The sequence below is a fragment of the Nerophis ophidion genome, linkage group LG10 (assembly GCF_033978795.1).
Source record: "Nerophis ophidion isolate RoL-2023_Sa linkage group LG10, RoL_Noph_v1.0, whole genome shotgun sequence".
Lineage (NCBI taxonomy): Eukaryota > Metazoa > Chordata > Actinopteri > Syngnathiformes > Syngnathidae > Nerophis > Nerophis ophidion.
In genome coordinates this window covers 73,599,813-73,613,590 of record NC_084620.1, presented here as the reverse complement: position 1 = coordinate 73,613,590, position 13,778 = coordinate 73,599,813, and the positions used below count along the sequence as shown (strand labels likewise).

Genomic DNA, 13,778 nt, shown 5'->3' with positions numbered 1-13,778 from the left:
TTTCACCTTTCCTTTTCACGCTCTATACCAGGGGTGTCAAACTCAAATACAGAGTGGGCCAAAATTTCAAACTGAACAAAGCCGGGGGCCGAGGTTAAACAAATTAACCTTTTAATATCAATCAATCAATCAATGTTTATTTATATAGCCCCAAATCACAAATGTCTCAAAGGACTGCACAAATCATTACGACTACAACATCCTCGGAAGAACCCACAAAAGGGCAAGGAAAACTCACACCCAGTGGGCAGGGAGAATTCACATCCAGTGGGACGCCAGTGACAATGCTGACTATGAGAAACCTTGGAGAGGACCTCAGATGTGGGCAACCCCCCCCCCCCCCCCCCCCCCCCCCCTCTAGGGGACCGAAAGTAATGGATGTCGAGCGGGTCTAACATGATACTGTGAAAGTTCAATCCATATTGGCTCCAACACAGCCGCGAGAGTTCAGTTCAAGCGGATCCAAGACAGCAGCGAGAGTCCCGTCCACAGGAAACCATCTCAAGCGGAGGCGGATCAGCAGCGTAGAGATGTCCCCAACCGATACAGGCGAGCGGTCCATCCTGGGTCTCGACTCTGGACAGCCAGTACTTGATCCATGGTCATCGGACCGGACCCCCTCCACGAGGGAGGGGGGGGACATAGGAGAAAGAAAAGAAGCGGCAGATCAACTGGTCTAAAAAGGAGGTCTATTTAAAGGCTAGAGTATACAGATGAGTTTTAAGGTGAGACTTAAATGCTTCTACTGAGGTAGCATCTCGAACTGTTACCGGGAGGGCATTCCAGAGTACTGGAGCCCGAACGGAAAACGCTCTATAGCCCGCAGACTTTTTTTGGGCTCTAGGAATCACTAATAAGCCGGAGTCTTTTGAATGCAGATTTCTTGCCGGGACATATGGTACAATACAATCGGCACAATAGGGACCCAAACAAGTTTTTCATTAAATATTGAACAAGCAAGGCTTATATAACTTTATAGTGACATGCAAAATTGAGTTTCAAATAATAATTACAATAATAATACAAAAATATCAATGGCATAACAAATCAAATTTAAATAAAAATGTAATGTCTCTTTTGTATTTTGCAGCCTTCTGAGGTAAATATCAACATTAACTTTTTCCAGAGGCTAATACATTTGAAAATAAAATAATGAATAATTCAACAATTCAGGCCTTTTTACTGCTCAGTTAATGTCGGGGCTCAGGTGGGTGGGTTAGGGGGTTTTATTGGTAGCGGGGAGGGGGGGTGTATATTGTAGTGGTCCGGAAGAGTTAGTGCTGCAAAGGTTCTGGGTTTTTGTTCTGTTGTGTTTATGTTGTGTTACGGTGCGGATGTTCTCCCAAAATGTGTTGGTCATTCTTGTTTGGTGTGGGTTCACAGTGTGGCGCATATTTGTAACAGTGTTAAAGTGGTTTATATGGCCACCCTCAGTGTGACCTGTATGCTGTTGATCAAGTATGCGGGCTTGCATTTACTTACATGTGTGTAGAAGCCACATATATTACGTGACTGGGCCGGCACGCTGTTTGTGAGGAGGAAAAACAGACTTGACGACAGGTTGTAGGGGACCCTAAAGGCAGTGCCTTTAAGGCACACCCCCAATAGTGTTGTCCGGGTGGAATTCGGGAGAATGGTTGCACCGGGAGATTTTCGGGAGGGGCACTGAAATTCGAGAGTCTCCCTGGAAATCGGTGAATGCGGTGTTACAGCGGCACCGCTGTATAGTACGGCGGGCCAGCTCTAATGTTAATTTGATATTGCCTCAAGGGCCAAATGAAATTACACGGCGGCCAGAGTTTGACACCTATGCTCTATACTTTAGACTTCAGGCATGACTTCAACCTCTGCCCATCTGCAGAAGTTCTCGGATGACTCCGCCTTAGTGGAATGTGTATCTGAGGGGAGCGAGCAGGAATACTGAGAAGTCATCTCAGGCTTTGTTGACTGGTGTGCACATAATCACCTGCACTTGAACACCAGTAAAACAAAAACGCTTGTGATTGATTGACTTCCGGCGGTCAGCTCCACCACCACACACCGGTGAACATCCAGGGATCAGATATAGAAATAGTGGACTCTTTTAAATACTGTGAAGTTCATCTCAACAATAAACAGGACCGAGGGTCAAAGTCGCCTACACCTCTTGAGGAGACTGAGCTCCTTCGGGTGTTCGGGTCACTGCTGTGACCTTTTACGACTCTGTGACTTCTGCGGTGTTCTATGCCGTCGTTTGCTGGGGTAGAGGCAGCACGGTCAGAGACTGGAACAGACTTAAAGGCCTACTGAAATGAGATTTTCTTATTGAAACGGGGATAGCAGGTCCATTTTATGTGTCATACTTGCGATATTGCCATATTTTTGCTGAAAGGATTTAGTAGAGAACATCGACGATAAGGTTCGCAACTTTTGGTCGCTAATAAAAAAGCCTTGCCTGTACCGGAAGTAGCAGACGATGTACGCGTGATGTCACCGGTGTGAGGGCTCCTCACATTATTTATAATGTGAGCCACCAGCAGTAAGAGCAATTCGGACTGAGAAAGCGACGATTTCTCCATTAACTTGAAGTGAATTATATTTATATAGCGCTTTTCTCTAGTGACTTAAAGCACTTTACATAGTGAAACTCAATATCAAAGTTACATTTAAACCAGTGTGGGTGGCACTGAGAGCAGGTGGGTAAAGTGTCTTGCCCAAGGACACAACGGCAGTGACTAGGATGGCGGAAGCGGGAATCGAACCTGCAACCCTCAAGTTGCTGGCATGGCGACTCTACCAACCGAGCTATACCGCCCCCTTGAGCAAGGATGAAAGATTCGTGGATGAGGAAAAAAAGGCGCCGGCAGTGGGAGAGTTTCAGATGTAATTAGACACATTTACTCGGATAATTCTGGAAAATCCCTTATCTGCTTGTTGTGTAAATAGTATTTTAGTGAGATTGTAAAGTCATACCTGAAAGTCGGAGGGCTGCGGGGAACGCCAGTGTCTCTGAGAGAAGCCGAGGAGCCAAGATCACAGCTGCCTTTTTGAGCTGCAGAATAAAGTCGCGTAATCCACTCAAGACTCCGGTAAGAGCCGACTTAATATCACAGTTTTCCCATCCAAAAACTTGCTGGTTGACGTAGAGAAACATGTTCGCTTGACCGCTCTGTGTTAAAGCTTCACAACAAAGAAACACCGGCTGTGTTTCGATGCTAAAGGCAGCTGCAATTCACCGCTTTCCACCAACAGCATTCTTGTTTATAGTCTCCATTATTAATTGAACAAATTGCAAAAGATTCAGCAACACAGATGTCAAAATTACTGTGTAATCGCGCGATGAAAAGAGAAGACTTTTAGCCTAAGTGGTGCTGGGCTAATATGTCCCCTCCAACCAATAACGTCACAAACACGCGTCATCATTCCGCGACGTTTTCAACAGGAAACTCCTGTGGGAAACTTAAAATTGTAATTTAGTAAACTAAACCGGCCGTATTGGCATGTGTTGCAATGTTAATATTTCATCATTGATATATAAACTATCAGACGGCGTGGTCGGTAGTAGTGGGTTTCAGTAGGCCTTTAATAAAGTGATTAAGAGAGCTGACGCCATCCTAGGCTGCCCACAAAACAGCATTGAGGTGGTTGACCAAAGAATGCTGACCAAGTTGACATCCATACTGTTGTATCTCACACTCAGTACTTCCTTCAGCATTAGACGGTTACATCCCCAGTGCATGAAGGAGTGCTACTGCAGGTCTTTTCTACCCACAGCTATAAGACGTTACTATGAACTTCTGTGATTACTTTGATTTTTTTATCGTGGTGTGCAATTGGTGTTTTTTGTTGTTGTATTTAATCTTCTATCTATACATATTAGTGAGCGATATGTAGTATTGCTATCCTATCCTACTTATCAGAGGTGTGGGCTCTGATATCTTTAGACTCCCATCCATCCATCCATTTTCTACCGCTTATTCCCTTTTGGGGTCGCGGGGGGCACTGGCGCCTATCTCATCTACAATCGGGCGGAAGGCGGGGTACACCCTGGACAAGTCGCCACCTCATCACAGGGCCAACACAGATAGACGGACAACATTCACACACTAAGGCCAATTTAGTGTTGCCAATCAACCTATCCCCAGGTGCATGTCTTTGGAAGTGGGAGGAAGCCGGAGTACCCGGAGGGAACCCACGCGTTCACGGGGAGAACATGCAAACTCCACACAGAAAGATCCCGAGCCTGGATTTGAACCCAGGACTGCAGGACCTTCGTATTGTGAGGCAGACGCACTAACCCCTCTGCCACCGTGAAGCCCATCTTTAGACTCAACTTGACAAAATGTAAAAAGACTCGCAACCCGACTTAGGCTTTAACATCGATGACTTGTGATTTCGCTTGGACTTGAGCCTTTTGACTTGACTAGACTTGCTACAAATATATTAGTCTATCGTTAAAAGGACTTCTCCCGTCCAAAGGCAAAACCTAGTAACTCACTTCTAGCTGATTTTGACAAAACAAAGGAAAACCAATCTATCTTGATGCTGTCTTACAAAGATCTACAAAATCATCAAACGTTTAGATGTTTTCTTGAGCTTTCATTTTCTTGCCGATTGAGCCATGGATTGAATCTGCTCTCATGAATATGTGCCCTTTCTCCAGATATTTTATCACAGTCTCGGGTGGGCCCCATTCTGCGTTTGCACATTGGGCAAGAGCCGTGTGCAGCGTCCAGTTTTTTAATTTGACCTCCACAGTCATCTGCCCAAAAGAGTATGCAAGGGGAAAAATCAAGTATAATACAATGCAGGTGCTTGCAACGTCCTGGGCCAATCTTCCAAATATCCCCAGGTGCCTTAATATCACATAATCAGGTTGACAGTCGGCCCCCATTCGTGCAAATGTCTCATTAAAGACAATAAGGCGACTGACAAAGAAGCTCCGATTGGTCCCTTGAGATACTAGGTTTTTCTGTTGTATCCACGCGGTTATGTGGTAGTTGCTAGGTCCTGCCATGCGCGTAACAGCTTACTTACGGAACAAATTACAATATCGCATACACTAATGTAAAGCATATCACCTGGGAACTCCAAAATTAATATCAGCTCAGTTTTGACCAAAATTGAGTTACTGGGTTTTGCCTTTGGACGGGAGACTTGAAAGGACTCAAAACTTAAAAATGCAGGACTTGGGACTTGACTTGAGACTTTCCAGTCTTGACTTTGGACTTGAGGGTAAAAACTTGAGACTTATGACTTGCAAAACAATGACTTGGTCCCACCTCTGCTACTTTTTTCAATATTTATATTTAATATCGCATTTCAGTTCGGCTGCAGGATTGGAACATTCTCCGGAAATTGCTTCATCGAGTTTGCTGTTGAGCTCAGTGTGTGTGCGTAATTTAGGTATTAAGAAGGAAATGACTTTACTGATTAGGAGCAATTACTCAGTGGCCCCGCCTACTGGCTGTCATCTTTATCTGTGATGAAAACATGAGCATCGCGTGTGTGTGTGTGCGTGTTGAGGCACATGTCATTGGTCATTTAAAGACGCTTTACTGCACATCAGCCCGTCACTATGGCGACCGAGCAGCATGGATGACGCGCGCCGTCTTCCTCTATATTTACTCTGTTGCAGCAGCGACACAGCAATGTCATGGCTGCCCAACACCTCCATCCCCTGACCTTAAATGTCACACTAGCAGACACTTTTCCCAATGGCTGATGAAAAGTGGGCTGTACCTTGGGGTTGAGAACCAGCTGCTGCTCGTCAAAGTGCAACAGAGCTAAAGTAGAAGACTCGGAGTTGTTGACGAAGACCTGCAGGCAAGGATACGACGACGTGCCCTTGCAGGCCGCGCCACAGGTGAACACGCACGCAAATGTCTCCTCCGGACGCAACACTGACACCACCTACAGGAGGAAGCAGGAAGGGCACATGAGCAGAATTTATATTGTAGCTCAGTGATTCTCAAACTCTAGCACGTGTACCAATAGTAGACGGGGTCCATCGAGTTGTACGTCAAACAATCACTTGATTAACGTACAGTGTTTTATTTTCCTGTAATTCAAACCCAGTGTTACTGTCCAAATGATGTTTAATAAATACTTAGGCTTACTACGCTACTGTATTTTAATCGTGGTCATTATAGTGGTACTTGGAGAGCCAAGTGTTATCTGAAGTGGTACTTAGTGGAAAAAAGTTTGAGAACCACTACTGCAGCTACAAGAAAATCCATACTGTGCATCTTGGTTAAGTTGCAGAAAGATAAAGAAGAATAATCACTTGTGTTGCATGAAAATAAGAAAAAAAGAGCTCACAGTGCAATTGGCGCTCTTGCTGTTGAGGCTGTGGAGCGCCGGGCTGATCCAACAGAAACCCAGGATGAAGAGACTCAACACCCCGCACGCCATCAGGAACAATCCCAGCCGGATGCTGCGGTCCTCCGCCTCGGAAAACTCCAACGACACACGCGCCTTTGCCATGGCCGCCACACACACTCTCCTCCCCGGCATGGAGGAGAAAAAGAGGAGGGGGTAGAGGCGCGGCAAGCAAAAGCACGGCTGCTCTCTTGAGTCCAAATGTGTCCTCTCTTCTTCCCCTTCCCTCCCCACCCTCTCGCACGCACGCACACGCAAGATGAGGTAGGCTTGTTACATATTGGAGCTTTAATTTCCATCTTGTTCCCCGTGAGCTAATCCTCTGAGTGGGCCGGGCATGCATTGATTGATAACGTCACCTGACTGCTGCGAGATTCTGAGCCAGACGGCGGCGACAGATGGCGGCTACCCAGCGAAGCAAATCGTGTGACTCAACCCGACACCGACCAGATTGTTTTCGTGGTGAGGACGTCATTATTATTTGAGAACGTTCGGTCGCAGTCAAAATGAGAGTGAGTGACGTCACGGGTGGGTCTCTTCTGCACCCAAGCCCAGACAACAGTCACGACGCAGGTGGCCAATCAGGGCGCTGAGTGATGATGATGATGATGATGAAGGAGAGTTGACTCATTACTTTCATTAACAGAATATTTATTTGTTGCTATGAAAACACTAGCTGCCATATTGAGTCCAGGTCACATGGCTCTGTGGGCGTGTCCTTGGCGTGGCTGCTGCCAGCTGTTGTCATGGTAGCCAACCTGGGTCCCTGGAGACTGTCTGTGGGGGTTTCCTTGGAAACGAGTGTTGGCGCCCCCTAAAGCCAGCTAAAGGAATGTCGGGACATTTTGGAGGAAGCTTGAGTGTCAGCGTCCGTTGTTGCCGGGTAGAAGTAAACATGACAGAGTGTGGCTCCCTGTCAGCTGACAACATATTTTGTCCTCTTTCAATAGCGAAATGACCTGACGATGGAAACAATGAGGTCAAAGAAATGGAAATGAAGAAGGGGGAGGAGTCTGTCCGATGCACCTATGGCAGGCAGGCAGGCAGCTGCGCCACAGCCAATCAGAAGGCCTGCTGGGCGGGGTTGTAGTTAAAAGTGGAGGGAACGTGAGGCCGCTCTTCTAGTTTGTCGTATTCCAGATGAAACTCCTGAGAGCAAGAAGGAATGTTAGCGTTCCAAGCGCCGTGTGTTTGTGTGTGCGTGTGCACCTGGTCACCTTGGCGACCTTCCTCCAGTTGAGGCAGTCAAAGAAGTAGTACGTCCCCCTCTCGTAAGCATTGGTCTTCAACGTGGGCTCCATCCCGGGCGCTCTGGTGATCCACACGCGCTCCTCCTTGTGGTACCGCCAGTCCCGATTGAAGCTGCAGACACACATATCGAGTCAGCGCGCCAACGGTGACGCCATGCCGGGAGCGGGCGGGACTCTCACAGCTCCACGGCCGCCAGCAGCTGCAGCAGGTCTCCGCCGTTCATGTAGTAGAGGTAAAAGAGAAGATCCTCGCCGTATCGGGACAGCTTGATGGCGGCCAGCTGCAGAGCACAAACATGCATGTGGAAAGCTTACACACGCACGTGCACTGGAGCGCCTACCTTGTCCCGAATGTGGATGTTGGTCAAATACTCTGACGGCACATGGAAGTCTGCGAGGAGGCGGAGACAAACGACAAGTTAGAGACAAGTGTGAATTGATTAACGTGGACTTAAACAAGTTGAAAAACTTATTCGGGTGTTACCATTTAGTAGTCAATTGTACGGAATATATACTGAACTGTGAGATCTACTAATAAAAGTATCAATCAATCAATCAAAGGCTCGTTCGGCCCACCAAACTCACCGATGTCCTGCGGTCGACATGGCGCTGACGCCCAGGGAGATGCGAACTTGGGATAGAGATTCCTGGCAGGAGAGAAGAGAGGTGGTGAGCGACCTTTCGACTGGCGGTGTTGCTATGGAGACGTGAGGTCGTACTCCGGGGAGTTGAGGTTGAGGCCCAGTGTGGTGAGGTCAGAACCCAGCGCCAGGTGCACCATTCCTGGGTCCGTCTCCGCCGCCCGGATGAACGTCAGCAGGCCAATCATTCCGAACTGGTCCGTTACCATGCCGACCGGGATGTTGGTCACGCGGCCTACAATACACACACACATTGAAATTAGAGGATGTTGGGGCGTGGCCCGGGTGCTCGCACGTCTCACCGTCAGGAAGCACCTGGATGCCTTTCTTCTGCTGGTTGTTGTTACTTGGCGTCACAGAACTTTTATCCCCTGGAAACTTTGGACCGTCTGAGTTGGAGGTGGGCTTACCTGATGAGCTGAGACTCTGATTGGTGGAGAAAAAAAAGAGTCAGGTGACGGAAAGTGACGAACTGACCGAGAGAGCACAACGCACCACTTTGCTGTCTTCGCTGGTGACGCTCGGGTCTTTCGTTTGGTAGTTAGGCCCAGGGAGCGCTGGGAAGTCTTCGTTGTGTATTGAGAAGTCCTGCGACTGCTCGTTAGACGGCTTTGTTACCATGCCAACTGCAGGGGCGGCGCACAGAGTCAAGAGGTGTCGCCACCCGCGCAAGCTAACAGAACTCGCTCACCGTACGGCGCCCGCCCGGCCAGCGGGTTGAGCAGCGGCGTAGGATTGGAGCCTCCGTCCCTTCGACTGCGGTCCGCTAGGGCTGGGAAGTCGGACAGGTCCAACCCGGTGACGTTCTCGCTGCCGTCTGCACACGCGGGGCACGGGTGAGAGGGCGGGACGGGACTCAGGTGAGGCGTTCTTACCTGTGCCGTTGAAGATGTTGCTGGCTAGAGAGTTGTTCATGTTGTAGCCAGGATTTCTGCTCACGCCAAAACCTGACATGCTGACACACACACATACGTTTTGTCTTCTGGTCGTCCAGGTGCGGTGAAGATGAAAGGTGTCAAGTGCTACCTGTTGATGGTGAAAGCTTGTCGCGACTGTTGCTGCTTGGGCATCCCGATGATGCTGGGCGACGACCTGCTGGGACTCCCCATGTTTGCGCTCCTCCCACCGGCTCCGCCTCCACGCTCCCCTCCCATCCCGATTGGCTGGCCGGTGGGTCCGCCTACCTGCTGATTGTGGTTGAGGACGCTGCGGCTGTTCATGGGGAGAATCCCCCTGCGGGCGAGACGTAAATGAGCGGGCGAGCTCAGGCGGCTGAGGGGGCTTTAGCGGGCGTACCTGCTGGGCGAGGGGGGCGTATGCATGCTGCTGTTGGCTGTGCTGGAGTGACCGGACAGTTGGCTGGCCGACTGATTGAGGCCGGTTCGACTTAATGGCGGTGCTGCGCTGCTGTTGATGCTGCGCATGGGGAAGCCCAGCGCACCTGCAGAGACAGACAGGAAGTGAGGGAAAGACGGCGATGTATTGAAGCTGTCACGCCAAATTTCTTCTCCCTACAAAAACCTTCCCCCTCCCATTTACTTCCGGGGTCATGATTAATACAGACGTTTTGTTAACGCTATATTATAAACAAATTTAAAAAAACAATTTACAAACACAAGCTATGGGAACTCCTCTCTGAGCTGCCACCTTATTGTGGTAGAGGAGTTTGCGTGTCCCAATGATCCTAGGAGCTATGTTGTCCGGGGGCTTTATGCCCCCTGGTAGGGTCTCCCAAGGCAAAAAAGTTCTAGGTGAGGGATCAGACAAAGAGCAGCTTGAAGACCTCTATGAAGAAGAAAAAACATGGACCCGGATTTCCCTCACCGGGGCCTCCCTCTGGAGCCAGGCCCAGAGGTGGGGCACGATGGCAGAGCCCGAAGAGGCAACGTGGGTCACCCCTCCAATGGGCTCACCACCCATAGCAGGGGCAATAGAGGTCGGGTGCAATGTGAGCTGGGCTGCAGCCGAAGGCAGGGCACTTGGCGGTCCGATCCTCGGCTACAGAAGCTAGCTCTTGCGACCCCCGGGAAGAGCTAGGCGAAGTGGCTTGGGAGAGGGAAGTCTGGGTTTCCCTGCTTAGGCTGTTGCCCCCGCGACCCGACCTCGGATAAGCGGCGGAAGAAGATGGATGGATGGATGGAAGCTATGGGATGACATAAGAGGAAACGTGACCCCGGAAGTAAATGCGTCATCCCATAGCTTGTGTTTGTAAATTGTTTTTAATTTTTTTTATAATATAGCGTTAACAAAACATCTGTATTAATCATGAATGTGGGGGAAGGTTTTTGTAGGGGGGAAGAAATATGGCGTGACAAGGCCCACTCCCGCCTTGGCGTCTTACTTTGAGGACCGTACAAACTCGCCCCCAGCTGTGACAGCTGACCCGGTGACGATGCCGAGGAAGACGCCAACATCTGAAATGCAAAGACATCCTGAAGCGTTCACTCTAGCAAGTGACCAAGTTTCTAAAAAATAAAAAAAAAATAGGTTTACGTCTTTCTCGGTCCGGTGGGGGGGGAACATGGACTGTTGGCCGTAGTAGAGGCTGGACTCGTCCGTGTAGTCGCTCTCTACTCCCCCCTCCATGAACTTCTTCCGGTTAGCACCAAACATACCCGTGTGTCACCTGTCATAAACAAATGACGTCATATATCGCGGGTTTGTCTCTGTGCGATATAGAAAATGACAATATCGGGATTTTCGAGTATACATTCTCACGCAGTTGCTTTTAGCTGCGGGCATTACACTACAGGCTCTTCCCACTCCTTCTTGTGTCTCCTTCTCACAGACAGCAAGCGTACATACTTACACGTCACATACTGTCACGTCATACGTCACATACGTATACGCCCTCACAGGGAGAGAGGTAGCAGACTGGGTAACGTTAGCTGTGATGCTCGCGAAGCCGTGCGAGTGGTAATACGAGAGCAAGAAGGTGCGAATGAAGGGAAAAATTAATTCCCAAGAAAAACAGCAGGAGGTCCATCGTCTGGCGGTGGTTCGGCTTCAGGCAAGAAGATGTCGAATAGACAACTTTAATTTGTCAAGTGTGGAGCACAACCGTTGCTACCAATAGTAGCATTACTGCTAATATGTAGCATCATTTGAAAAGTCACCTGCTAATAACTTTAATAAATACAGTTTTGGTCAATTGACTTAGTTGTGATTTGCTTCTCTGCATTAAAGTTTAAAATGAGCATATATTTAGATCAGGGGTCGGGAACCTTTTGGGCTGAGAGAGCCATGGAAGCCAAATATTTTAAAATGTATTTCCGTGAGAGCCACATAATATTTTTTTAACACTGATTACAACTAAATGTGTCCATTTTTATGTAAAACCAACATTAGGGTATAACACGTCTTGTTATTCTTTTCAATAACATTTTTATTCTGAAGCTAACTAATAATGAATAAAATACTTCTTACCATTCTTGACTTCTTGAACAGGCGAGGTAGAAAACAGATGGATGGATAAAAATGCATGAGAATTGTTTTATATTTTGAATGTTATTTTTAACACTGATTACCAGTGGAATTATTCATTACTCATTGTGTTAAGCAATGTTGGCTAAAATTAATCTGAGAGCCAGATGCAGTCATCAAAAGAGCCACATCTGGCTCTAGAGCCATAGGTTCCCTACCCCTGATTTAGATAGACAGATATTGCTTAATTTAATCCTTCAGGAAAATTAAAATTTTCAGCACAATCCCATTCAAGATCAGACAAACATTACAGGGAGACAGAACAGGATCGCTGACGGGTCTGCCAACTTGCGGCACCCCTTACAAAAAAATGCAGTATGAACAAGAATGCTTTAAAGGCCTACTGAAACCCACTACTACTGACCACGCAGTCTGATAGTTTATATATCAATGATGAAATATTAACATTGCAACACATGCCAATACGGCCGGTTTAGTTTACTAAATTGCAATTTGAAATTTCCCGCAAAGTGTCCTTTTGAAAACGTCGTGGAATGATGACGATTATTGGTTGTAGCGGACATTTTATCCCAGCACCACTCACGGCTAAAAGTCGTCCAAATTAATCGCACAATTACACAGTATTTTGGACATCTGTGTTGCTGAATCCTTAGCAATTTGTTCAATTAATAATGGAGACTATAAAGAAGAATGCATTTGGTGGAAAGCGGTGTATTTTGGCTGGCTGTAGTAACACAAACACAGCCGGTGTTTCTTTGTTTGTTGTGAAGCTTTAAGATGGAACAGAGCGGTCAAGCGAACATGTTTCTCTACCACATGTCAACCGGCAGGTTTCTGTGAGAAAATTGTGGTAATAAGTCGGCTCTTACCGGAGACATGAGCGGAGCTTGCGTCCTCTTGCAGCTGTCAAAGAGGTGGCAGCTGCGACTTTCTTGGTTCCTCCATGGCTTCCATCAGAGACACTGGCGGTCACCACACCCCTCTGACTTTCAGGTATGACTATATAAGCTCACTAAAACACTAGTAACACAATAAGCAGATAAGGGATTTTCCAGAATTATCTAATAACATCTGAATAGCTCTCTTTGCCCTCGTCTTTTTTTTTTTCTTCTAGTCCTTCAGTCTCAATATCCTCATCCACAAATAATTCATCCTCGCTCAAATTAATGGGGAAATTGTCGCTTTCTCGGTCCGAATTGCTCTTGCTGCTGGTGGCCATGATTGTAAATAATGTTCAGATGTGAGGAGCGCCACAACCCGTGACGTCACGCGCACATCATCTGCTACTTCCGGTACAGGCAAGGCTTTTTTATTAGCGAGGTATCTTGTTGAAAACATTGCGGAAGGATGATGCTTATGTTGACGCGAGCTTGTGACGTTATTGGTTGGAGGGGACATTTTAGCCCAGCACCACTCACGGCTAAAAATCGTCCGATTTAATCGCGTAACTACACAGTATTTTGGACATCTGTGTTGCTGAATCTTTTGCAATGTGTTCAATTAATAATGGAGACTATAAAGAAGAATGCTGTTGGTGGAAAGCGGTGGATTGCAGCTGCCTTTAGCAACCGGAACACAGCCAGTGTTTCTTTGTTTGTTGTGGAGCTTTAGCGAACATGTTTCTCTACCACATGTCAAGCAGCAAGTTTTTGGATGAGAAAATTGTGATATTAAGTCAGCTCTTACCAGAGACTTGTGCGCAGTTAGCGTCCCCCTGCAGCAGCTGTCAAAAAGGCAGCTGTGATCCTAGCTCCTCCATTGGCTTCTCTCAGAGACACTGGCGGTCACCGCAGCCCTCTGACTTTCAGGTATGACTTTATAATCTCACTAAAACACTATTAACACAATAAGCAGATAAGGGCTTTTCCAGAATTATCCTAGTAAATGTGTCTAATAACATCTGAATCGCTCCCACTGCCGTCGCCTTATTTTTTTCAAGTGCTTCACTCCAACTTTCCTCATCCACGAGTCTTTCATCCTCGCTCCAATTAATGGGGAAATTGTCGCTTTCTCGGTCCGAATCGCTCTCGCTGCTGGTGGCCATGATTGTAAACAATGTTCGGATGTGAGGAGCCCTACAACC

General features: G+C 47.6%; 2 protein-coding genes across 2 annotated transcripts; both read right to left on the bottom strand.

The window, feature by feature from the left end:
* Positions 1–5,512: 5,512 nt before the first annotated feature.
* Positions 5,513–6,844, bottom strand: LOC133561287 (calcium-activated potassium channel subunit beta-4-like). The gene is made up of 2 exons (XM_061914651.1): positions 6,301–6,844; positions 5,513–5,892 (listed from the first exon to the last, which is right to left on the bottom strand). Exons 1-2 carry the CDS (start codon positions 6,493–6,495, stop codon positions 5,545–5,547), a joined length of 543 nt encoding a protein of 180 aa, XP_061770635.1. The 5' UTR covers positions 6,496–6,844; the 3' UTR covers positions 5,513–5,544.
* Positions 6,845–6,994: 150 nt separating this feature from the next.
* On the bottom strand, positions 6,995–12,715 carry LOC133561286 (CCR4-NOT transcription complex subunit 2-like). Its single transcript, XM_061914650.1, has 15 exons — positions 12,565–12,715; positions 10,745–10,877; positions 10,593–10,665; positions 9,548–9,692; positions 9,278–9,484; positions 9,127–9,206; positions 8,943–9,068; positions 8,747–8,877; positions 8,554–8,677; positions 8,330–8,486; positions 8,196–8,257; positions 7,952–8,001; positions 7,791–7,891; positions 7,578–7,722; positions 6,995–7,509 (listed from the first exon to the last, which is right to left on the bottom strand). Exons 2-15 carry the CDS (start codon positions 10,862–10,864, stop codon positions 7,423–7,425), a joined length of 1,608 nt encoding a protein of 535 aa, XP_061770634.1. The 5' UTR covers positions 10,865–10,877; positions 12,565–12,715; the 3' UTR covers positions 6,995–7,422.
* Positions 12,716–13,778: the final 1,063 nt, after the last annotated feature.

Coding starts and splice junctions, on each gene's coding strand:
- LOC133561287 (XM_061914651.1), bottom strand. CDS start 6,495: ATGCCGGGGAGGAGAGTGTGTGTGGCGGCCATGGCAAAGGCGCGTGTG. Junction 5,893..6,300: donor GCAAGAGCGCCAATTGCACT/GTGAGCTCTTTT, acceptor TTCCTCCTGTAG/GTGGTGTCAGTGTTGCGTCC.
- LOC133561286 (XM_061914650.1), bottom strand. CDS start 10,864: ATGTTTGGTGCTAACCGGAAGAAGTTCATGGAGGGGGGAGTAGAGAGC. Junction 10,666..10,744: donor CCCACCGGACCGAGAAAGAC/GTAAACCTATTT, acceptor TTTGCATTTCAG/ATGTTGGCGTCTTCCTCGGC. Junction 8,002..8,195: donor ATGTCGACCGCAGGACATCG/GTGAGTTTGGTG, acceptor GCCTCCTCGCAG/ACTTCCATGTGCCGTCAGAG.